This window comes from Scyliorhinus torazame, chromosome 4 (genome assembly GCF_047496885.1).
Source record: "Scyliorhinus torazame isolate Kashiwa2021f chromosome 4, sScyTor2.1, whole genome shotgun sequence".
Classification (NCBI taxonomy): domain Eukaryota; kingdom Metazoa; phylum Chordata; class Chondrichthyes; order Carcharhiniformes; family Scyliorhinidae; genus Scyliorhinus; species Scyliorhinus torazame.
In genome coordinates, this window is record NC_092710.1 from 312,642,069 (window position 1) to 312,667,906 (window position 25,838).

The 25,838-nt window shown below is 43.7% G+C and overlaps 1 protein-coding gene and 1 long non-coding RNA gene across 15 annotated transcripts in view; one reads left to right on the top strand and one right to left on the bottom strand.

The window, feature by feature from the left end:
• bcl2l11 (BCL2 like 11) overlaps window positions 1-23,630 on the top strand; it is a 46,039-nt gene extending 22,409 nt beyond the window's left edge. For 4 of the 8 annotated variants that reach the window (XM_072500082.1, XM_072500078.1, XM_072500083.1 and 1 more), the window contains exons 4-5: window positions 15,395-15,457; window positions 22,471-23,630. In XM_072500082.1, coding sequence (XP_072356183.1) covers window positions 15,395-15,457; window positions 22,471-22,560 — 153 coding nt within the window. In that variant the 3' untranslated portion in view covers window positions 22,561-23,630. Of the gene's footprint in view, window positions 1-9,659; window positions 9,758-15,394; window positions 15,541-22,470 lie in introns of those variants that run through there. The other 4 variants (XR_011940801.1, XR_011940803.1, XR_011940802.1 and 1 more) reach the window with 4 other exon arrangements.
• The window catches only part of LOC140411075 (uncharacterized), a 655,969-nt gene continuing 645,047 nt past the window's right edge, over window positions 14,917-25,838 (bottom strand). For 5 of the 7 annotated variants that reach the window (XR_011940809.1, XR_011940807.1, XR_011940804.1 and 2 more), the window contains one exon: window positions 14,917-15,862. This is a non-coding gene — a long non-coding RNA (uncharacterized lncRNA). Of the gene's footprint in view, window positions 15,881-25,838 lie in introns of all 7 variants that reach the window. The other 2 variants (XR_011940806.1, XR_011940810.1) reach the window with 2 other exon arrangements.

Sequence of the window (25,838 nt, forward strand, 5' to 3'; positions counted from 1 at the left end):
TACAATTTCATCTAAAGGACAGCACATCCGACATTGCAGCGTTTCCTTAGTTCTGTTTTGGAACGTCAGCCTAGACTGTGTGCTGAAGCCAAAACCTAACCTATTGCAGGAACGCTAGCAACCTGTTGAAACAAGTTGTCTGTTGATTAGCACTCTTCTCTAACAATGGCTGGAGAGCAGTCTAGGGTTGGACAGCTCCTGCATGCCAAACCTCAGGAAAATTTAAAAAACGTGTTGCTGCGGGGGGGAGAGAATTGTATTTTTACTGACGTTTGTCACACATCAAACCATATTTGCATCCAAGAGGGTGGAACGTTTTGAAAGGGGAAAAGCTATAAACAGATTGCTCTATTTATTGCATATGATGCTCTATTTATTGCATATGAGATCACGTTCTATTTAATTCTGTTATACCACAAGCACAAAAGAAAATCATAAAGATTCTATCTCGCTGATATTGTTTAACATCTGTGGGACAGCTGCTGTGTTGCTGAGCTTTCAATTAAAACTTGAGCCTCTCTAGGATTTATTTGCTTCAGTTTTCCTAAGCATCTTGTAAAGCAGTGGAAAGGTAGTTTGCTTTCCCTTCACATTACAGGACTGGTATACACAGGGTCGCTACTTTACAGTCCGTGAAATGGTGTTTTTACTGCTTGGGAACTTCAGATTTTTGCCATTGCATTTTAGTCAGCTGGTGGCCTTGGCTATCATCTATAAGGAGGCTACTATTACCTATATTCAGAACCTCATTAACTGAGTCAGCCAAATTCTGTTTGCATTACATGGAATTCCACTATTTGTGGACTTCTTGAACAGACAAACAAGTGCAGGAAGAGATCGGGGTGTCATTTTTAAATGCCACCCCGAACATTCAACCCCCCCTTTGGATGCCCCACCAAGGCCTCCAGACCCCCCACATAGGTACCCTCAATGTACCTCTTAGGGGGGTCCTTGAGTCCCCCCTCGCCCCACCCCCCGGGCCCAATCTCCGATGGGCAATCTGGCCCCCTGGCAGTTCCCCTGCCTGGCAATGCCAGCGTGCCTGGGTGCCAATGAGTGCCAGGGTCCCACCCGGGCGTCTCCAATAGCCTGGGAGCACCCCCTCCCCCCCCCCCCCCCCCCCTCCCAAGTGCCATTACACCTGATCCGTGTTTGTGTGAACCAGTGCTAAACAGCGGCAGGCGAGGTCTCCTAGGCTCAGGTGTTCATTCTCGGGCAGCGATATATTTAAATTAACCTAATTGCTCACTTAAATATGTTAATCTGGATCTCGCCCAACAAGGACGAGATCCTGATTGCGATGTCTCGCGAGATCTCCTTAAACCTCGTGAGGTGTTTCGAGCGTTGTGAATCTCGCGAGGGGCCTCCCGCGAGATATAACGGCCTCGCCGTGTCACGGAGTCAGGCGCGACAAGGCCATTTGTTTGCGCTGTATATTTTGAGGAATATGTTGCATAGTTTTAGGCCTTTGGGAATAAGGAATCACTGCTGTAAACATCACGCACATTCTCTTTCCCTTGATACTTACAGTAGCATACTTAGGCCACTTTTCATGATAGTTCCTCACCAAAACCATAGATCCCAGTGGAGTGTCAAATTTCCTTTAATTTTTCAGTCACTGGAAAACAAATAGGGGCTAGTTAATCACTGCTGAGGCTTTGACCACTGTCATCTCCGCTCTACATCCTCAATCAGACTCCCTGCACATTACTACCTTTTCGGTCCTGCAGACTCTCCTGGTCAGTTCATTTTAAGGGAATTGAAATTTCACAACAAACATGTTTACAAGTAAACATCCTTTAATTTTATTGATGTTCCCCCACCTCGATCATTTTAAGTCATCTTTTGGGTTGCCCTACACCCCTCACTATGTTTTCGTTGGGTGGATGTTGACAGCGGAGATGATGACCAAATATGTTTGCAAACTGTTTTCAGATTTCCAGGGGATGTGTATAAGAAACAGTGCTGGCCCGGCTCGGTTTATCAACCCTTCCATTCCTTGCGTGGGTTAAGCTGGTGACGCTCCCAATCATGACCCATCATTTTGCATATCTTAAGCCTTTGCTCCCACTTATGCAACCATCTTAACTTCGGAAAGCATCTGACCTTAGACTCCGTGTGTTCGGAAATAAATATTCCTATTGTCTAGAATTAGAAGAAGCAAGGATTGTTATTTTTTTTAGTATGAAATAACAAAAAAATGCTGGAAAAACACAACTGGTTTGACAGCACCTGGGTTCCAAATAAGAGTCACGTTGAGATGTCCGTTCTGCTTCGCTCTCCACAAATGCTGCCAGACCCGCTGAGTTTTTTTTTCTGCATTTTAAAAAATTTCAGATATCCAGCATCCAGTATTTTGCTTTTATCTTTAAAATGGGTCAGTGAATACGGCCAAATTACACACACTACAGGGAGTACACAGTAAATGGGAATATACTGAGAGGGGTAGACAAAGAGAGAGATCTTGGTGTACAAGTACACAGGCCCCTAAAGGAAGAAGTTCAAGCAGACAAGGTTATAAAGAAAGCATATGGAATGCTCTCCTTCATTGGCCGAGGTATAGAATATAAAAGGACATAATGTTGGAATTTATAAAACACTTGTGAGGTCACAACTGTAGTATTGTGTGCAATTCTGGTCACCACATTACAAGAAGGACATAATTGCTCTGGAGAGAGTGCAGAGGAGGTTTATAAGAATGTTGCCAGAGCTAGAAAAGTGTAGCAACGAGGTTGGGGTTATTTTCCTTGGACCAAAGAAGGCTGAGGGGTGACTTAATTGAGGTGTACAAAATTGAGAGGAAGAGATAGAGTGGACAGGATAAAATATTTTTCCTTGGTGGAGAATTCTAGAACCAGGGGACATAGATTCAAAATAAGTGGCAGAAGGTGTAGAGCGGACATGAGGAAGAACTGTTTTATGCAGAAAGTAGCGGGACTCTGGAATTCGATGCGCAAGATGGTGGTGGAGGCAGAGACCCTGAACACTTTTTAAGAAGTACCTGGATCTGTACCTTACGTGCTGTGTAAGCTACAGGGCTCTGGAGCGGCTGCAGGAAGGTGGAATTAGAATGGGCACCTGGATGTCCTCAGGCTGGCATAGACGAGATGGGCCAAATGGCTTCCTTCTGTGCTGTAACTTTTGTAAAGTTCTATTGCGACTGCATTTAAGCAGAAAATAAAACTGCAATTACTAGCCTGTATATTTGTACCTCGTCCAAGCTTTGGATGTTTGCAGTGAACTGCTTTTGTGATGACGATCCAGAGAGCCGTGCGGTGACACAGTGGTTAGCACTGCTGGCTTAGAGCTCCAGGGTCCCGGGTTAAATTCCAGCCTCGGTTCACTGTGTGGAGTTTGCACTTTCTCCCCGTGTCTGCAGGGGTTACCTCCCACAGTCCAAAGATGTGCAAGTTAGGCTGATTGGCCATGCTAAATTGCTCCTCAGTGTCCAAAAGATTGTGGAGTTACTGGGATGGGATGGTGGCGTAGGGGTGCTCTTTCCAAGGGTTGGTGCAGACTCACTGGCCTCCTTCTACACTGCAAATTCTATGATTCACTACTGCATTTTAGTTGCAAAGCGTTACAAAAATAATAATTTTCCAGTTTCTCGTGCTTCTTTTGCATTGTCTCCACTCGGCATGCCTCCTTTCACCCTGTGGTTCTTCCCTATCTCAATTCTGAATAAGCACTTTGATTTGCAGAACTTGAAAGGATGCCTGATATTATTCTTCTACAACCCCAAGCAACAGAGTATGGTTCGGCAATAGAAACTTACTAACTTGAATGTGAACTTGGAAAGAATAAAGCTCGTTCCCCATGATGGTTCATTGGGGAAATGCACTGATTGACCAGGAAACCAGGAAGATCCCAAATTAGATCTCTGGTCTGTGCCAATTTAGCTAGTCTCAGCCAGGGCAGAGATAGTGGCACCACAATGGGACTCAGTAGTCCAGACAAGAGGGAAATGAATTAGCTGGGGCCTCTGCACCTGTTCATCTGATTATTCAGTGTTTGCTGGAAAGTATGTCCGCAAGGATTTCCATTAAGGACAGAATTGGATTTTCCTCCTCCATCGTTAAATAGCGAACGGACACTTGGGAGGCGAACCTTAACCTAATCTACCTGTCGGGTAACTGGTGGGAGCTGGAGTAATGCTGGGTTTACACACTATCTCCTTTTATTCTCTATTGAAGTCAGTGGGCAGGGTGTGAAATAGTTTTCAACCAATCCCATGGGATTCCTGCCTGGTGAATGACGTTAAAATGACCCAATTAAATAGTGTCTCGGCTTCTATAAGGAAAATCAATACTTGGATGTGATACCACGAGATCCCCCCCCCCCCCCCCCCCCACAAAATAACTCAACATTCCTCATGCTCTAGACAGTGAGCTGTGTAAATTGGCGGTGATGGTTCGGGGTGCGGGGGGGAAACTTGGGTTGGAGTAAGTTGGTTTTGTGTGCCTTGCACACTTTTATGTATGTGGCTTCATAGTCTCAGAAAGTGATGGCTTCAGGTGCAGCTTGTTTATATGGTCACTGTGGTGGCCCAGCATATTTGTGTAGCAAATATGTTTGTGCCACAAGAAATGCAGCATGTGCGCTCACAAAAATGATTGCATAAATAACAAGAGATTTGCTCTAGTTTCTAATGTCAACAGGCGGCACTCACTGATGGCCAAGCACAGGAAGCAAATGGCTCTCTATATAACTTTTATGCTGTTATTGTTAGAGTGCAGGGAACAAATCATTTGGCTGCCCTCTTAGCCAGCCTGGGAATGGTGAGAAAGTGCACTCTTTAAGGAAGGGGGCCAAAAACAGCAGCCAATTCAGATTGGATACAGCCAGCGACATGTGCAGACAAGTGCATTAATGTACTGCTCCACTGAATAGATGCGTATAGGCTCGCCAAAGGATTCCCCCATGTTGAGCATCTAAAGTTAAGGGGAAGTCCTTCCTCCATAAATCACAAAGGGTGTTTGGAGAGTGTAACCACAGGTTCAATCGGCTGAAGTTAGCCTGCCAAGCCTTTAGATCAGGGAAGGATTGTGTGTGGAGAGGATAAGTTTTCAAAATGATAAATGATTGAAGGAAACTAGCTCTTAAAGAAAATATATAGTGCACTCCAGATCTACCCACATCTTAAATTACATATCTGGGCTCAAGGAGTTGTGAATGCCTTTGGCATAAAGATAAGGTTTCTTTAAAAAAAAAAGGATTTTGGGGGAAGGGAATAACTATTACCACAATACTCTTGACCATGAATCAATTCTACTCTTAGCCCTTGGGATAACCCATGAGTGTGTGAATCTTGATACAGGCCAAGCAAATAAAGACCCAGAGCGGGAAAGCCTGGAAACTTCAGCTTAGTCTTGGAATACCTGTAACCAAGCTTTGTAAACCCAAGACCAGTTAAACCATACTTGTCTTCCTCCTTAGACCCGTTTGAAGGTGGAGCTGCCAACATTTTTTTGCAATGACTTTGAAAGGCTGAGCTCAAACATATTGGTCATTTGTGTTTTAATATATGATGCATACGTGTACAGCAGACTTGGATTTTGAAATGTCTTTAAAAAGCATTTGGAAATTCTCTTCATAAATGGGCAGCACGATAGCATAGTGGTTAGCACAGTTGCTTCACAGCTCCAGGGCCCCAGATTTGATTCCCGGCTTGGGTCAGGTCTGTGCAGAGTCTGCACATTCTCTCCGTGTCTGTGTGGGTTTCCTCCGGGTGCTCCGGTTTCCTCCCACAGTCCAAAGATGTGCAGGTTAGTTGGATCAGCTATGCTAAATTGCCCTTGGTGTCCAAAAAGGTTGGATGGGGTTACGGGGATATAGTGATGGTGTGGGCTTGGGTAGGGTGCTCTTTCCAAGGGCCAGTGCATACTCGATGGGCTGAATGGCCTCCTTCTGCACTGTAAATTCTATGGTTGCATATTTCATACAACCTTTTAACAGGCAAACACATCAACATGCACTTCCATCAGCTTTATCAAATAATGTATCTTCTTTAAAAAATGCATAGCGCCACCAAAGCTAATTCTTGAAGATTTATTTAGCCGTAGCAGTTTTATGTACTTCAGCATTCAGTTGCTGGGTACTCCAGAAACTGAACTTTCAACTTTCCACTCTGTATCTTTCAGGACAGATATCCAGTTATAATGACCTTCCTTTGTAACCTGACAATTATGAGATAGATGTTATGTAGTGCCAGTTACAAATCTTAATCCCGTGACATGTATATGTGCTGTGCTTAAAATAAAACACACTTTTGTTTCAATTTGGTCTTGAGCGAAGATCCCATTTCCAAATTAGAATTTATAGTTGAAGATGTTTTTAAATCTGAAGCTGTGCTGGGTTTACCTCCTTTTCCAAACATTTTATTTTTGGTAAATTTTGGTGACCTTTGGACGGCAGCTAAATGTAATATTTTACGACATTGGTTTCCAGAGTCCCTCCGATCAGCATCTGTCGAGCCCTCGTTTGGCATTTGATGCAGGCAGAAACATTGAGTGAGGCCAGGAGTAGAAAATGAGGGGGAGGATTGGACAGGCATATATATCAGAATTGGAAAAGATCAAAGTCAGCCAGGAGAAGCGGTTCAGAATTGTTGGTCATGTAAGGGGGTTAGAGGGTGAATATATGAAAAGTTAATATACCGTGCCAACTCAAAGTCAGATTCATGATTCCCTGCTGATTATTAGCATTCCTTTAATAAGTAAAATGCTTGCGCATCACTGGCGGTCAGATGTGGATTAATGTCAAAGTCCCCTCAACTAGCTATGGGGTGATGTAGAGCAGAGGTCAAACTCTCCCACAAGCTATACATAACTGCTATTACAAACCTATGAGTGAATGTTCTTGGAGCAGCAGAGGACTAGGATGAGGTAGTTATTTTAAGTTGATGTAACACAGGGGGGCGAGCCTCATGAGGGGAGAAAATGGCCTTAAAAACCACATGTTATCTTTAATGAAGGGCATTTCTTTTTCATTTTGAAGAAGCACGTCAGGCTTGAGGCAGTGGTCGGTCAGTAACATTTATGAATATTGATGTAGAAGTCCTGTAGTGATGCTCGTGGTAAACTAGATAATACTGCTGTTCTTGAGTAATCAGGAGCCTTAATATATGAAACACAAATGGGCTGTTTAGCACAGGGCTAAATCGCTGGCTTTGAAAGCAGACCAAAGCAGGCCAGCAGCACGGTTCAATTCATGTAACAGCCTCCCCGAACAGGCGCCGGTATGTGGCGACTAGGGGCTTTTCACAGTAACTTCATTGACGCCTACTTGTGACAATAAACGATTTTCATTTCATTTCATTTCAATGTATTAGACTGTTTCTAAGGTGGCGACGTTTTTAAGTGGCCAGTCATTTTACTGGCACAAAGTCCAATTGTATTAAGTAAACACAGGATGAGGTTAGTCAGAGTTTAATTGATATTTGGTGATAGAAGTTTGCAGATTAGAACATGCTTCTAAAGTTCTAGCTTCGGGTTAGAAAACAAAATTAATTTAGCCTTTTTTTTTAAGATACTTTTTTTTCAGTGCTTCAGAATCGGACAGTCGAGTAGGAGCCATTCAGTCTATTGTATCTGTGCAGGATGTAATCTCATGAATTCAACTTTGCCATACTTAAATCCTGAATCCTCCATTTCCAAATTAAGTTCATAATGAAAGCAAAACTCGGACTTGTTGCTCTTTGTCAATTTCCTCCATCCTCTCTCTGAAAAGACTGGATGTCTTCCAATACCATGTTTGAGCCTTGCCAGTGAATGTGATTTGGGATTTGACCGCACGGGACATCAGAGCTGAGTCTGACACACACTCTGAGATGTAAGGAGGACTAGGAATTTTGGCCAGTTTCCCTCTCCCTAACTCCCTGATGCAATGCCCCTGGAGCTGTCTCTGGTATAGCTCAGCTAAGTCAGCACAGACAGATGATCAAACCCAAAACAAACTATTGGATTGCGTGGAGTTTCTGCTAAAATTATGCCTGGGGTGAACTTTCAAACACCTTTGCCCCCTGCTCTATAAAGTGTGAATTTACCTTCTGAGTTGTACGAGGCGTGAATTTAATGTAATCTGCTCCTGTAATGCTGTGTGAGGGGAACACAGATGGCCCTCTGTTCTTGTTACTACTTTTGTGATCAATCAAGCATAAGCAAACTGCCTCTCAAATTTGTCTTGTCAGATTAACTTTTGCACAGCATTGCTGGCAGCTTCAAGCTTTATGAAATATTCTTGATTCTCAACAATTGTAGCCAGCATACTTTTGGCATAAGATAAAACAAAGTGGAGAAACAGATGCTGTTGTGATCAATAGAGAATGGTGGATGTTTTGAAGGGAATTGCAAAGCTGAAAACTGACTTGAGTCATTGATGATGTCCAAAACCACAAGAGTACATCTCCGTCAGTCAATGGTGGCATAGAAATTCTGTAGGTTATACTAATGCTTTGACTTGGGACTTTTACAGTTACATGTAGGAATGGCACAATAGGATCCTAGAAGTTTGCAACACTGGAGGAGGCCACTTGGTCCATTCTTTATGCTGTTTTTCAAGAGTATCCCTCTGCCCCAAGTGTACCTCGAAGCAATGTATCTTCCTCTGCTCCACTTTTCTGTAGAAAATGCAATGTCCTCTGCTTAAATCAGTGCTGCTGAAAATCATTCTTTGCAAATAAACGTTTCTCTAATTTCTCTTGTCATTCTCTCCGTGACGATCTAAAATTGGTTATTTTTCATCACTGGTCCCCAAGTAGAGAAAAATGACCCCATCAAAAACCTCTTGGGTTTCAAACTTCACCTTCTCTTGCCATCTGAAGGCACTCTTCATAACTATAAATGCCTATCATTGGCAATCTATAAAATATGTTCTCTATGGGTTTAATTTCCTTTTAATAATGGGCACCTAAATGGGCATTTGGAGACCCAGCTATACCGTGTAGAGTTTTCGTGGTACTAGGTAGCAGGATATACATAATTAAACTAAGTATCCCAATTGCCCCATTGGGTGTTCATATTTTGGTTTTCTTCTCAAAATATATTAGACACAATTCAACGGCCTCATAATGCCCTACTTGGTAACACAACGAGGCCACTGAATCTTGCAAGAGGCCTCTTGCGAGATTTGCGACACTCAAAATGCCTCGTGAGATTTAGCGATCTCGTGAGACGTCGCAATTTGGATTTCGTCCTATTTAAAGGAGTGGAATCGCTGGATTCTCCCGGTGCCTGGGAACTAATGGACTCACCTGGGAGACCGTGCCATGATGCCGTTTAGTACTGGTTTCCACAAATGTGGACAAATGTAACGGCACCTGGGGGAGGGGGGGGGATTTATGCAACTAAGAGGCCTAAGAAACTTAATCCATAGAGACACCTCATGACTAGAGTCAGCAAATGCATTGTGATAGTTGACATAGCCAAGTTAATTGAGACCCAAGAATTTTATGACAAAACACGGAAGTGCATGCATCAAGGTTTTTACTCTACTGAATAGTTAGCTGTTGATTGTTGGTAAAATGCAAGCATTCATTGAACTGTGCTGTAAAAACTACCTGCTAAATTTCACAATGAAAATTTGTTGTTTTTTTTTTTGAAGGGTACAGTGGGAATGGGGGAAGAGTTAATAATAATTATATTCTCACTTTCCACTTAAAGGGGAATGCCATTCTAGCAGGAGGTGGAAGACTTTCAACCTGAAGTACACCTTCAGATAGGTTTGGATTTCTCCTAAGCGCCCGCTTCATTTGGCGTAGGTATGAAAACCGTCTACTGAGGTCTGGTTCCGGCAATCACTAACAAGCAGGGAATAAAACTGAATTTTTCAGATTATATAGAGCCATGCCTGTCTACATCAGTAGCCTGAGTGAGATAGGCATACTTGGCTGTTCCCGGGTGCCTTTCTCCAGGACGAGTTCCAAGCCAAAAGTGAATTTGCTGGTTAGATTCAACTCCTGGCCTCTTTTTTGGGGGGAGGGCGGGGGGCTGGAAAGATGAAAAAAATGGAAAGATATGAACCGATTTTTCTTTTTAAGTCTTTGGTTTTGAGGGAGGGGATGGCGTTGGCAACATATTTTGAATTATTATCCCTCCACCATCCCCCTCCACTGCACTGCTGCGTAAAACAATCCTAATGAGTAATTAAAACAAAATGTTCCCAATGCTCAGCAGATCAGGTAAGCATCTGTAGCTGGGTGGTTCACCTGCTGAATGTTTCCCATCATTTTGTGTTACAATTTCAGATTTTCAAATCGGCAGTATTTTTTTTACTTTTTCGATTGTGATAGGCAGTTTAGCTTTTTTTGTGTGTGTGTACGTTTTCGGATCGTACTTGCACACTACTTCCTACTTTGATATCTGAAGCCAGCAGCATAAGGAAGCTTCAGAGGATGCCTGTGTTTTCTAAACTAGTTTGAAGTTTTTTGATGTGGTCTTGGTTTTTTTTCTCTCTCTCCCCACACCCCTTCGGAGTCAGAATGATAAGATGACTAATGTTTGTTGATGTTCCTTATATTGCAATTCCCTTTTTTATTTTGTTGCCATTGAGGGTGGTTGGGGTTTACCGTTAGACATGCCATTGATCAGAGGGAGCTGGGGACCGGGAAATCTGCGTCGCACCCTGGCGATTTGTGGATTTTAATTCGGTTGAAAATTTCTGGGAAGTTTCGGTTTTAGGAGGAAAAAAAGCGACCTCGAAGCTGCAAGTTGTCGTTTAAGAAAAAAGCTCAACCAGTTCACAAGTGTTCTTTATGGAAAGAATGCCATTACTCGATCAGGCCTAGTCCCACGTCAGCATGGCTGAAGCAGCTCGCAAAACCACTCAGTTGTATCTAAACATTATCAGTAGTTAAGCAAGAACGTTAACCCCACCAACCTCTCAGCACATCTAGGGATGAGCAATAGATAACCGGCAATACCTTTTTAAAAAAATATATATATATATTTATTAAAGTTTTTTAACACTATTTTTCTCCCTTACAAACCATAACCCCCCCACCCTCGTAACAAAAAAAATCAAGAAATCGCGCAGAGCAAGATATATACATGGCAAAATGATATGTTTACACAGCTTTGTACACTGGCCCTCACCCGTACATGCCAGTTTCCCCAACCCTTCATGTTATCTCTTGCTCATCCACCCTCCCAGGCAGTCTTCCCCCCCCCCCCCCGCCCCCCTCTCCCAGGACGTCCCCCCCCCCAAGGTTGCTACTGCTGCTGACCGACCTTCCTCTAACGCTCCACAAGATAGTCTAGGAACGGTTGCCACCGCCTGTAAAACCCCTGCGCAGACCCTCTCATATAACCGGCAATACCAATGACACCCACGTCCCATGAGGACTTTTTCAGGAGTCATAATTTTGCGCCAACGCCAAATATTGGCTGTTCAACTTGCATTTTTTGTTTTTATAAAATGGAAGTGTGATCTGTCAATAAGTTCCAGCGGCTAAGACTTTCCTGTTTCCCCAGAGATTAGTTCTTACTCACTAAGAGCAGGAGATGTGTGCGCGCTTTTACGAGTTATTAGTTTAGATAACCCATCAAATGTGTTAGATAAGATAGCTGTAGAAATCTGCAGCTTACGACTACCTCACGATTAGTATGTGCTTTGGCTACCATCAATGAAACACTTTGAATTTGGGGTGATTGTGCTATTAAAACACAAACACTACATTGTTGAGGTTAACCTGACCCACGGTACATTTGTAAAAAATCTATTACTGCTATTTCCTTTGAAAGTGCTTTTTAAATGTGCGTGTTTGTGCACATTGGCACATGTGCCTACACACGTGTACTTGCTAAGTCCAACAATCTTGATAATTTGAAATTGAATCCCTCAGTTATAAATCTCTGCAAACTGTACCTTTTAAAGTGGTATCATCAGAGATAATGGTGGGGAGGGATCTTTTCCTGGTTTCTTCCACTCCCTTGCTGTAATCTTAGCGGACGGAGTTCCCACAGAAATGGGACAGCATGAATTGGGAGAAGCCCTGAGGAAATGTACCCCACCCCCAGAGTTGTGTTTAGTTCCCATTCTACTGGCTATTTTGTGTTAATGACAGTGCTGCCTTTTGAGTTCAGAGTTCCTCTGTTCTGTACTTTGTAACAGTTACATTTTTAAGTGGTTCACACGGTATATATCTTCACAGTGAAGATGCTAATATGGGTGGTCTCACAAAGAACTCTGAAGCACATGGGTGATAGGTTTTCAGATTTCATTCATGCAGCAATAGGTAATACTCTCACCAGCATTTTTAAAAAAAAGTTTCTGATAGTGCGCGTTGAATGTCCTGCTCTCACCGGTGATGAGCCTAGAGATGGGCATGTGATTAATTGGGATAATGGTGTACCAGAACCTCGCTGCCTACCCTCCTCCACCAAAGTTCTGGGCAGGAAGGCTCTTGCTTAGGTCAGTATGTTGGTGCAGTGGTTAGCACTGCTGCCCCACAGCGCTGAGGACCCGGGTTCGAGCTTGGTCCCGGGCCACTGTCCGGGTGGAGTTTGCACAGTGGCGCAGTGGTAGCACTGCAGTCTCACTGCGCCGAGGTCCCAGGTTCGATCCCAGCTCTGGGTCACTATCCGTGTGGCGTTTGCACATTAGTGTTTGCATGGGTTTCGTCCCCACAGCCCAAAGATGTGCAGGGAAGGTGGATTGAACATGCTAAATTGCCCCTTAATTGGAAAAAATGAATTGGGTACTCTAAATTTATTTTATAAAAATGAATTACTTTGATGGGCAGTGGCTTTTCTATAAGTCAATGTAGGGGATTGCGTGCACTTTTAGAGTTCCCACAAACAGCTGTGAGAGATGAAGAGCCAGTTGACCTGTTCTTTAGTGATATTGGCTCAGAGAGAAATGTTGTCCAGTTCATGGAACTACTTCCTTGCTCTATTTATCAATTTGCTGTTCACCTGCTAAGAGTGGACCTCAACTTCAAGGTCTCATTCAGCCGAATAGTGATGCTCTCGACACAAGGCACACCCTCAACATTGGACTGGAGTGTTAGCATGCCTATAGCCCCTTTAACAGAATACAATCTGTGGCAGGTTTCCTCCAGTCTAACATTAACACCATCAGTTAAATATTAATGGGTCCTCCATCTGATCCAAACAAAAGCTGCTGACGCTAATGACTTCAATTTTTAAATTGATGTGAATCATTTTGCATTTAAAATTTGTAATTTTATATAATAGTTTTTACTCCAGACAAACTAATGATATGTTGGGGGAATAATTACAGATACATAAGGGGGCACAGAAAAGACAAAGAATTGACTTGGTTCACTGTGGATGGAAATGGCTGAAAGGCTTAACCTTCTTTGCAACAATGAGAGTCATTTATTTTAATTACACCTGTGTGTTAAAGTGGGTCTGGGAAGACATCATGTCTCCACTGGCAGGACACGTCTCCCTTGGACATGTGTCAACACATTCCCCATGATGAAATATAAATGAAAGAAAACTTTTTTTTTTAAAAGGAAAACTAAATTAAATTCCCCCCTCTTGATACTCAGCAGAAATAGTAGCTATTACCTTATGTGCCTGCTGGGAGAGTCTGCCTTATCCATAAAATTGCCCAGGTTTAATAACTACTTTGATTTAATAGGATCCGCCCTGACATAAACATTGTAACCAGTATCTTGTACTGTTGTTCTGTGAGTGAGTCACTTAGATTCACCATTTTGGGCCTCAGGGCATTGTCTGTACTGAGACTTAGTTATTCTGATCTATATTGTATAAGATGTACGTTACCAGTAGCTGCATAGCTCAAGGCTATGATAAATGGTGTTTGCCTAATTTAAAATTAATTATATACTTTAGCCAAACTCTCAAATTTGTCTATTCCTGATCAGCAAGAAGCTGCCAAAGCTCTTGGTGTTTTTGTCACACGAGAAATGCATTTCCTTATAAATTAACATACTCGTTTCAAATCTCTTGCTGCATCTGTAACTACATAAGCTATTTACAAATCTTTTGTCTCTCTTTCACTCAGCATCATCCATGACAAATTATAAAGGCCAGGACTTGCAATTAGCTGATAGGTATAATCATCTGTAGTCCACATCAATAATAAATATGCGCTATGACTGTTCTCTGCAGTTCCGGATTAGGTACAGGAGATGGAGCGGAAACCAACCAATCGTGTCACTATCCAATGAATCCTGCTAAAAAGTGTAGGTGTATCGGTCAGCTGAGAACAGGATTGGCTCCTGCCTCCTCTCCTGGCCATTATTTACTCCTTGAACTAACGACAGCCACTTTAGGTTGTAAAATGCAGCCTGGTGGAGGTGCCTTGTGCTGATTGTGTGAGGTGACTTGGAGTGACAATTAATAAAGTTATCAGAGCACATACAAAGATCATGAGGCTTTATAGGAACAGGAAACGCTGATCCATAACTAAATTCATTCTTCTATAGTTTTGTTAAAATTAATTTGATGAGTTGGGTGGCACAGTGTTTAATAATCCGATTTCCTCCCAAAGCCCAAAGATGTGCAAGTTAGTCCTAAGATGTGCAAGTTAGGTGGGGATACGAGGCTAGGGTGGGGGAGTGGGCATAGGTAGGATGCTCTTTCATAGGATTGGTGCAGGCTGGATGACCAGAATGACCTCCTTCTGCGCTGTAGCGATTCTGAGTCCATTAATTATCTACTTATAATTTATTGAAACTTCTATTGAACAAAATTGATGGTCAACATCCACGAGCCAAATTGTGTGGGCATGGTTAATGTCTGGTTTTGGTTATTTTATGCCTTTTTACCCAAAGAACGGCAACATATTTGCAGTAGAATTAGAACTTTTGTTTGCATAAATGGTAAGCTACCCATACTACCTGATACAGATAAAGTAATAACCACATATTAAATCAGGAAACTGCATTTGTTTTTGCAAAACTTTAATTCAACTTAAACATTGAGAATTTCAGCAACTTGCCGCCATATTTTATTTAATTTGAACAAATGTAATCCAGCGTCCGACTGAGAGACATATCTGTGAGAATAAACAAATAGCAATCTGGCTGAGGCTGAGAAACCTTGATGCAGCCAGCCCACACCTCGTTCCTGGAATGGAGCACGTTACCCAGCTGAACAGATGTTTAATCTTGTAAACATAAGCCAATCACCGTGGCTGAAGCAGATAAACAGCTGGCGAAGAATCACCCAGACTCTAGACGTTGGCTCTGTTCTCTCTCCACAGGTGCTGTCAGACCTGCTGAGATTATCCAACATTTTCCGTTTTTGTTTCCGATTTGAGCATCCACAGTAATTTGCTTGTAATTTAGTTTATTAAACAAGTTTACTACAGGGTAATTGGCACATTCAAATGATGGAATGGTTCATTTTCTGTTTGGTATTCTTCTATCTTTTGATTATCTTCTCTGCATCTTGTCCTTCAGCTGGGAGGAGGAGGAGACCATCTTGAGGGGCAGATTTTTCCATTGCTGCAGTCAGTAGCTGATGTGAGTTGCGCGTAGCAGGATGCGATTAATCTACCGAACAGTAATGATTCCCATATTCTTTGCTGTCTTTCCTCCTGTCTGGGGTAAGGCAACCTTTCCCTAAATCAAGGCATCACAGTTAGCCTGAGATTACTGTATGGTTAAATAGAACCATCCTTTGCCGAGCTCCAGTAAAGCAATAGTAAAGATTTGACTCACAGTTATAACATTCTTCTTGGGGCTTGTTGCTTGGTTGCAGACTTCTTTTGGAACATTGTGACAATTGTTTTGATCATTTTAGCTGTGACAGGAGTGAATTTGGCAGCTTTGTCATTTTGATGGCTTAGGCTGACGTTTATATCTGGCCTTATCACACTTCGGTGTACGTTTTGCTTGTGATCAGTCAGCTTGTTGTCATTTTCACTCCTGGGAAAGTGAATAAACCTGTAATCAAAATATCTCTTAAAACTGAACCATGTGCCACAAAGGCATAATTGCTGGTGCTTTATAAGACCATAGGAGCAGAAGTAGGCCACTCGGCACGTCGAGTCTACTCCACCATTCAATGAGATCATGACATCTGATATAACGATTGTCAAACTCCACTTTCCTATTTTATCCCCATAACTCTTGATTCCCTTACTGATTAAAAATCAGTCTCGTTCAGCCTTGAACGTACTTAACAACATTCTATAGCCCTCTGCAGTAAATAGTTCCACAGATTCACTACGCTGTGAGAGAAGAAATTCCTCCTCATCTCTGCCTTAAATGGGCGACAACTTATTCTGAGATTATGCCTTCTGGCCCTAGACTTGCCCACAAGGGTAAAACATTCTCTCAACATGTACCTTGTTAAGCTCCCTGAGATCAATAACGTTGCCTCTCATTCTTCTAAACTCTAGTGAGTACAGGCCCAAACTACTCAACCTCTCCTCTTAAGAAAATCTCTCTGTTCCCGGGATCAACCGAGTGAATCTTCCCTGGACTGTCTCCAATGGCAGTATATAATTTCCTTGGATAAGGGACCAAAGCTAAGCTGTTCACAATATTCCATGTCCGGTCTAACTAGTGCCAAAATGGTTAAAAAGAATTAATTAAAAACACAAAATAATTTTACTGCGTTTTCAAAAAAAAAGCTAAAACTTCAGATTACTGTAGATTGGGTTGGTTACAATTGTGAAACTTGTGCGTGATAACATTTTAATTGAAAATATGAAGGTTGAGGGATGAATTATTTTCTTTTTACAAATTTAGAGTGCCCAATTCATTTTTTCCAATTAAGAGGCAATTTAGCGTGACCAATCCACCTAGCCTGCACATTTTTGGGTTGTGGGGACGAAACCCATGCAGAAACAGGGAGAATGTGCAAACTCCACGCGGACAGTGACCCAGTGCCGGGATCGAACCTGGGACCTCGGCACCGCGAGGCAACAGGGCTAACCCACTGCGCCACCGTGCTGCCCTTGAAATTCCATATTAACTGATAATTAGGAGTTCCTTCTGATTAGTGAACCACTAGTGAAATCATATGCTGAGAAATTACAAGTCTTAGAGAATGTAAACTCTCATGATCTTATTTGTGGATTATTAATTGCAGAAAGTAATTCATTTCCTCGGGGCGGGGGGGGGGGGGGGGTTTGCCCACCGAAGCTCATGGATGTGTCTCAAATGTTATTAGTCTGAATAATAAACCGCTGCTGAAGGCAGGAGTTCATGGTCAAGGATACGCAAACTTCCTAAATATTTGTTTCCCAGGATTAAAAATCCCTTCCAACAATACATGGCTTTTCTGCTGTCACTCTGCCATCAGTCTTTTGTTGAAAGTAGACAAGAATGAAACATCTGAGGACTATAAACTTTTATTTTTGCTAGAAAACCTTCCATTCTTATCTGATGAATGAGGATTGATTTGCTTGTTTCGCTCTTTTTTTTTTCTTCCTGTTTGTCCTATTCAGTGTCACAGACGTGTGTTTATTACCAGGAGTACAAAATTAGGCCTGTCAACAGCAGCGAGACTGGGCTTTGCCACAGGTCCTTGCAATGTGTGCAGGTTAACTGCTTTCGACAAATTTGGTTATATTACAAACTGCTTCAATCCGTCAAAGCTTTTTTGATATTGGGGCTAAGTTTCGTGGTGGGGGGGGGGGGGGGGGGAAGCTGGGTCGGGATTGTGGGGAGAACATAATGCTGCCGACTCCCACTCTGTGGCACTTTGCACTGTAAATTCTATGATTCTATTTGCGCAGTGGCTACACCCCAAAGTAAATCTACCAGATTCTCTGCAGCCAGCCACACGAAAGTCTCTGACTTTTAACTTTAAACTGGCAGCTAGCCTCGAGATTGTTACTGTGAGTACAAAACCTAGATTTTACATCAAGAACACCCTTTCATGCCCAGGTATTTTTTTAAAAAAAAATTTAGGATAGCATATTAGAACAGCAGATTAGCCTTTGCACAGGCCTTACTGATCATCTTGTTTCACACCCAGGCAGGGATAGATTCTTCCTGCGTCTGAGTGGCAGGGATCTAGAAATGCATTATCAATTCACCTAGGACAGATCAGGAGGAAATTATACAAAAATGCAGAATGCAATGGAAAAAGTTGCTCAATTGAGGACAGCGGAAGAATAAAACGAGGAAATTCGAACTGTTTTACCCGCAATGGCTGTGAATATTATAATTCAGGATTTTAGCAGGTCAAAAACTAAAAAGAGGCCTACGATGCTTGTTTATGATTGGTGGATTTGTAGCCTGCAGTTCAGTGAATTCTCTCTCGTCCCCACTCAACACATCATCTTTCAGAACTGAAGTTCTATTGGGGAGAAAACACTCCTAGCTCATTGCCAATGGGACATTGCCACTTTTGAAGATGAGAAGGGATCTGGTGCAAGCACAGAAAGGAATCTGGAGCTGAAACCATCTTAACAAAAGGGATCTCTTGTTTTACTTAAGATAACAGGGAAGGTGGGAGTCATCAGAAGAGGCACATCAGCTCTCCCGCGAAATTGCTTTCCTCGCCCCGTTGCTGTGGTCCGGAAGGTGCAATGCGCTACCTAAGAACGAGTCGGAAGCAAATTCAGTATTAACTTTCAAAAGAGAACTGGGTAAGGACTTCAAGGGGGGAAAAGTGCAGGGCTATTGGGAAGGAGTGTGAGAGTGGGGCTAATCGGTAGTTTCAGTGTGCTAGCACAGACATGCTGGGCTGAATGGCCTCCTATTTTGTTATAGCTCTGCGATTCTAACTGAAAAAAACTCGTTCGGAGAAACTGTTCGAAGTATATTTTTCAGCTGGGCCACAACACAAAACACTGTGTGTGTGTGTGTGTGTGTACTGCGAATATGGTTTGAAGATAATTGGAGAACAATGTTAGATTTTTTTTAAACGTTCAAGTATTATTCGAAGAGATAAAAATCTGCCATTGTGGTTGCAACTTAACTGCTTCCACAGGAATCGCGTATACAGAGTACATTTCCCCTCAGTTTCTGTTGGGGAAAAGCCCAGTTGTTATCGCAATTCCTTTGTGCCGAACAGTCCCACTCGGAGCCAATGTCAGAGCCACAAACACCAGCTGCTGTTGCAGTCGACGGTCCGAAATCTGTACCCTGAGCCGAGAGAGAGCTTTTTCCCCCACCATTCCCTCCACAGTGAATGCTGAGTTGGCTTTGTAAGATATAATCATGTGAAAATATATGGTATAATTATAAAAAGTGCTAAATATATGTAATGATACTGTATGTATTTTTGGAGATTCTTCAATCCCGTCAGTACAACGGGCAGTGTGGATATAGGGACGCCGGATATATTCTTTTTTTATTACACCGATTGACCGGGCTGTCCAGGATTTTCTTTCTCTGATGGACAGATTGTATTCTGCAATTCAGTACATTCTCTCTCTCCCTCTCCCCCCCCCTCCCGCCCCCTTCCACCTCCCCACACACCAGTGGCTTTTCAGAATTGTTCAGATGTTTTATATGGGAGGAATTCCTAACTCAGGCCACCCTTGCAAGGATAAACAGATGGAACTTGATCACCAAAGCACCGACGAGAACATTGGAATCATATGTAATAGAAAAGACATTTGGGTGACTTAACTTGCTGTTAACTACTAGCAGAGTCAGTGAATTCCAAAACGCCGCTAGAAAGCCCCGAATCCACAACCGCATTGATGGACCCAAGAGCCGTTCCCGCCTCCTCTGCCAAAAACATGCGAGGGGCATCCCTCACTTCGTGTACCTTGAAATTTCAAAAATGTTCCAGAGTGCTTCAGAGATGATCAACTAATGGATGCCGAGCTCAATAAATTAGTCGTGAGCTTTGTGTGGGAGAGGTGGGTTTTTCAAGAGGGTCTTGCAGAAAGAGCGAGGTGGGACGGATGGAACGAGGTTACAGAGATGACTAGGAATGAGGCTCTGGGTAAAATTTAAATGCCAGGATGAGAATTTAAAATCCGATTGCTGGGGGAGATGGTACATAGGACCAAGAGTAATGGGCAGGATGTGGATATAGGCAGCAACGTTCTGGGTGTGCTGGTTTACAGATGATCAAAGATGAGAGCCTGCCCAGCATAACGTTTCAATGGTTGTTGGAATGGCCTGGATGAGGAAATGGGATTTGACTTTCCAAACAATGCAAAGCAATGGCACCGATTTATGACTGAATTCGGATGTGTCAGCTTTTCAGTTGCCCCCCCCCCCCCCCAGTTAATCTGTGGTCTACTGTCAAAGAGCAGCATTTATCCCGGATTATGACTTGGCCCGGGTATCTAGCAGATTGATGGTTGTAATTAATCTGATCGGCTTTAATAAAACCATTTTACTTGTCATCTTGAGACTTTGTTGCGAGCTCGCTATGCAACAGAGCTTGACCTAGCACAGAAGGTGGCCATTTGGCCCATCATTTCTCTGCCAGCTCTTTGAAAGATATATCCGTTTAATCCCACTTACTGCTCTATAACCATTTAATGTTTTCTCCTTCAAGTGTTCAATTCTCTTCAGAATATTATTATTATTTATAAATCTATTTCCTCTGCCCTTTCAGGGAGAACATAAAAATAATTCTCATCTCGTCTCTTGTTCTTTTGGCAATTGCCTTAAATCTGTGTCCCCTGGTTACTGACTCTTCTGCCAGTGGACCACTCATGATTTTGAACATCTTTTATTAAAGCTTCTCATAGCCTACCCTGCTCTAACGAGAACAAGCCCACCGTCTCTAGTCTTCCAATGTAACTGAAATACTGGGCGCAATTCAGCTGGACTTGGTTAAAGCCCGCTGAATGTTGTGTTTTTAGTGGGGTGTTTCTCAGTTTGTGCAGCGCCGAGAAACACCCCACTATCCGATGGCACTTTGCCTTTTTTTTGGCCTCGGGGACATCCTGTACACCGAAGCCACACGTAGAAGGATCTCCCGCTGGCGAGCTTCTGATCAGGGCTCCATTTTGAAAGGTTGCCCTGATCTTTCTCTTTCCACCCACCTCCACAACCCCCGTTTTTGTGACAACTCCCAACCTTGGGGGCCCCCCGGGTACCCCTGCCCCCTCTACTAAGCAAGGCTCCTTACCCTTGGCAGTGCCAGTCTGGCACTCCGGCACTGCCAAGGGTCAGGTTGGCAGTGTCCAAGTGCCAGGGTGCCACCTTGCCCTGTATCCGATTTCCTGGGGATCTCCAATGGCGTGGGAGACGCATCACTCCACATTTAAGACAGGCTCTTGTATTCAGTGTTCTTTAGGTTGGGTTTCCACGGTTAAAATTATTTGTACACCTTTTTTTAAAAATCATTTTTACAGGATGTGGCCTTCGCTGGGGCTCGATGTTGCCCATTCCCAAGGCGGTGGTGAGCTGCCTTCTTGAACCGCTGCAGTCCATGTGGTGTACGTACACCCACTTTGCTATTAGGGAGGGAGTTCCAGGATTCTGACCCATTGACAGTGAAACAACGGCGATATATTTCCAAGCCAGGGTGGTGTGTGGCTTGGAGGAAACCCTGCAGGTGGTGGTGTCGCCATGCATCTGCTGCCTTTGTCCTTCCCGGTGGTAGAGGTCACTGGTTTGGAAGGTGCTGCCTAAGGAGCCTTAGTGAGTTCCTGCAATGCATTTTGTAGATGGTACACACGGCTGCCACTGTGCGTCATTGGTGGAGGGAGTGAATGTGGAAGTGGTGCCAATCAAGCAGGCTGCTATGTCCTGGAACAGTAAAAGAGTCAGCTTGGGACTATAGGAAGCGCTCTCGCCTCTGACTGTGGAATCAAACCCCACTTTCAGACACTCAATTTAAGCTGACAATCTAGCACTGTTCTGCCCATCTGTTGAGATGGACATGCAAGGTACCATGATGGTTTTTTTTTTTGGAAGAGTAGAGGGTTCTCTCCCAGTGCCTTGGCCTGCATTTATCCCTCCATCAATGTCACCAAAAACTGGTTGGTCATTCACTTACTATTTGTTGTGCGGAAATTGCCAACCATGGAAACATGACACCAATAACTACATTGCTAAAGTAAGTTATCCTGAGGGTACGGAAGGGCCTACATTAATGCAAATTAGGTTGCTCTTTGAAAATTTGAGCTGTCTAACGCTAAGATGCTGGATGTTCTCAGAGTTATAGGTCTGTTACAGTGCTGGGAGAAATTTAAAATTCATAGAATCCCTACAGCGCAGAAGGAAGCCATTTGGCCCATCGAGCCTGCGCCAGCCCTTCGAAAGAGCACTAGGCTTAATCCCCGCTCTTGCCATGCATCCCCCGAACCTTTGGACACAAAATGATAATGTAACATGGCCAATCCACCTAACCTGCACATCTGTGAAGTGTTGAAGGATACCCAATACCATTCAAGTGCATTGGACCAAAGTTAAACTGCAAAAGGTCTTCGCTTAAATGCAATTTAAGTACCGAAATGCCAAATAGGCGTAGTGACTATAATATTCAAGATGCCAGTTTTGTGTAATGCATGTTGGATATTTTTTTGAGGTGGGTATGGTGGACCTTTTTCAGAATTCTGTATTTTTTTTTTTTTAAATCTTTAAAACTCTTGTGATTGCAGGCAAGAAATCACAGACCGCCTAATAACCAGAATGGAATTTTTTGGCACTGGATAAACGTACTGTACAGGCGAAGGATCAACGGCGTGTGATCGATATACCCTCTTCCAGTTTGATTCTGAAATGAAACCCAATAAATATGTAGCTCTGCCATTTGAAAACAGACTGGATGGCTGAAGGTTTCGGCAGTTTCTATCCTTGCTTTTACTTCAGACTGAAATCAGAGCTTTTCTCTCTTTTCTCCCCCCCCCCCCCCCCCTGCTCCTGTCTGTGTGTATATTTTGGCATTAAAATGGTAACCCGATGGAATGGACATCGACTCAGTGGCTGGACCACCGCTGGTCCCCAGCGTTTCGCCGAAGTTCACTGGAAGACCGGGAAATGGGCGTGGATCTCCCTTCGGGTGAATCCGTTGGAACAGCTCAGCGGTGGATCGATTCTGAACCCGTGCGTTGTATTTCACAAGTGATTCCTGCAATTATTGGAACCTGAGCCAGAAAATTTCAAGAGCTATCTTACCCCCCCCCCCCCCACCTTAAAAAAAAAAAACCCACAATCAAATACAATCTGAATTGTTCTCTTAGAACGCCCTTTTTAAAAAATATATATATATATAAAACAGAAAATGATGTTCATCCCCTGCAGCCCTGAGGCAAATAGAACATGTGTATGTGTAAGTTATTTTGAACTATTTATTAGATGTAGAGCATCTCACGTATTTTTCCAGTTTGTTTGCTCCCCTCCTTCTGTAATCCTTTGCCAAAGTGAACGGTAACGTATTCTGTCTGCAACTCTTTCTTACCCCCCCCCCGCCCCCCTTCCCCCTGGCTGTTAATTTCTGCCTGAAGTTATTTAATTTCAACTTGTGTAGTGTTTCCACATGCTGTATAGGACCCAGTATATATGTAGCGAATGTTAAATAACACCCCATCTCCACCTTCCCCCTCCTCCCCACCTTTTGTGGGGTTCTTTTCCTCCATTTTTTATTTGATTTTTTTTCCTTGCACTGATGTCTGAAGGGGAATTGACAATTTTTAACTGTGCAATACTGCTGTACATAGCTACATTTTATGTACAAAAATATTTTGTGTCTTGAAACTTGTGTAATTTTGAAGTACAGATCTTTTCTTACAATAAATTTACTGAAAAAAATCAAACCAAAGACCCGCTGCAGTTTCAGCTTGGTTTAAAAACTCCACCCCTGCGATGGTTAAATGGTAGACAAAGTGGACTTCAGCTGCGGCAGGTAACGCAGCAGCCACACACGTGAGAGCTCCCGTCGGGGATCGCGGTGAGAGCCCTCTCCGCTCAACCGGCAATGAAACTTACAACAACATTTTTTTAAAAAACTTGTAGAGTTTTTGAGTTCCCCACAGTAAGGGGATGCAAAATTGGTGTGGAGCTAGACAGCAAAAGAAGAGGGAAACTGCTTCGAAAGTGGGGGGGGGGCTTTGTGTGCACCTGAAGGAAATGGTGGAGGCAGTTACATTGCCGAGGCGCCCCCCCCCCCCCCCCCCAACTGTGGAGGTTTTGGCTGTAGAATACAGAAACTGTGCTGATAGGTCTCGGGAGACCACGAGAAGGCAATCTAGGCAGCGACCTCCTCGATCTGAGTCTCCCTGGCTATGGTGGACAAGGTGGTGAACAGCAGGGCGCGGAGCTGCAGGTTGTTGGGACTGCTCAAGTCAGGGCAGAGCCACCACATGGTTTCTATGTAGGTGGAAATGGCAACGGTGATGGCCGACAACAAGAACTTGAGGGCCAAGCTGGACGACCTTTACATTTGGTCAAGGAGGCAAAATCTGAGGGTGGCCGGGTTGACGGAGGCCCGAACCCGACAAAGTTTATGGTGCAGGGGGAGGGGCAATGGCACAGAGGCCTCGTGCTGGGGAGCCACTTCATGCCTTTTTTATGCTATTCCCCTGCTACCAAGATGGAGAGAATTTTAGGATGGGCAAAGGAGCATCGGAGTAGCAGATGAGAAGGCCACGAAGTGAGAATATACCAGGATGTTGGCACACAGCTGGCCAGGAGACGTGTAGCTTTTAACAAGGCAGCACTGTACTGAAATAAAGTTTGGTTTGGTGTGATTTACCCCATGCGTCTTTGAGTGACTTACGAAAATAAGGACCATTACTTAAGCTAAGGCGTTCATCCAAAGAAATGGACTGGATCAAAATCATTGTGTTTTCTGTTGGTTGAGGGATGTTTGGAGGTGGGTGGAGGTTGTTAGAATCATTGAATTTACAGTGCAGAAGGAGGCCATTTGACCCATCTAGCCTGCGCCAGCCCTTGCAAAGAGCAACCTATTTAAGCCCCCACCCTAATCCCAGTAACCCCACCAAACCTTTTTATTTGGATACGAAGGGCAATTTAGCATGGCAAATCCACCTAACCGGCACATCTTTGGACTGTGGGAGGAAAGCGGAGCACCCGGAGGAAACCCACGCAGACAAGGGGAGAAAGTGCAAACTCTGCACATAGTGACCCAAGCCAGGAATCAAACTTGGGACCCTGGAGCTGTGAAGCAACTGTGCTACCGTAGAGTTGTCTGTCTTTCCTTCTTAATACATGAATAGGTGTAGATGGAGCTGTTTGCAACTGTGGTGCAGTGGCTAGGACTGCTGCCTCATGGCGCTGGGGACGCTGGTTCGATCCAGTGGCACTCCGTGTGGAGTTTGACATGCTCCCCGTCTGTGTGAGTCCCACCCCCACAACCCAAAGAAGTACAGGTAGGTGGACTGGCCACGCCAAATTGCCCCCTTAATTGGGGGGAACAAATTGTGTACTTGTTTTACATGTAAAATTGTTCTGTGGGGGTTGGTGGGGCACGTGTTGTTTACTGTTAATGTTGTTCTCGTTTGAAATTAATAAAGTCAATTTAGGCCTGGTTTGGTGTTATGGGGTTTTGAGTTTGTGGAGGGTTCTCTGTGCGTGAGATACCTCGCTAACTAGATTAATTAGTTCTGCAGTTCGTATGATTGGGGGGGTTATTTGGGGACTTTATTGTGGTTTACGTAAATGTTTGGGTTTGACGTTGGTTGGGAGGAGGGGGTGGATGGGAGGAGGGGGTGGGCAGGAGGGCTGATTTAGTTTTCTGACGTTGGCTGGGGACTTAATTTTGTCCGGTTGTATTCAGGATCCGGGAGCCACCTTGGGTGGGCCTGGTGTTGGCCCTTCTCGTGTTGCTGGACTGCCCCAGGAGGGCACTCTGGTAGGTAATAATGGGGAGGAGATATGGTTCACTTGAACAGAACTGGTGGGTTCTTGAAGAAGCTCGTTGCCTGTTATTGTCAGGGTCTAGCCATTGTAGTTAATACCCATTGAAATGCGGTCTGTCTTGTTTTGCCAGTCTCCATCTGGCACACTG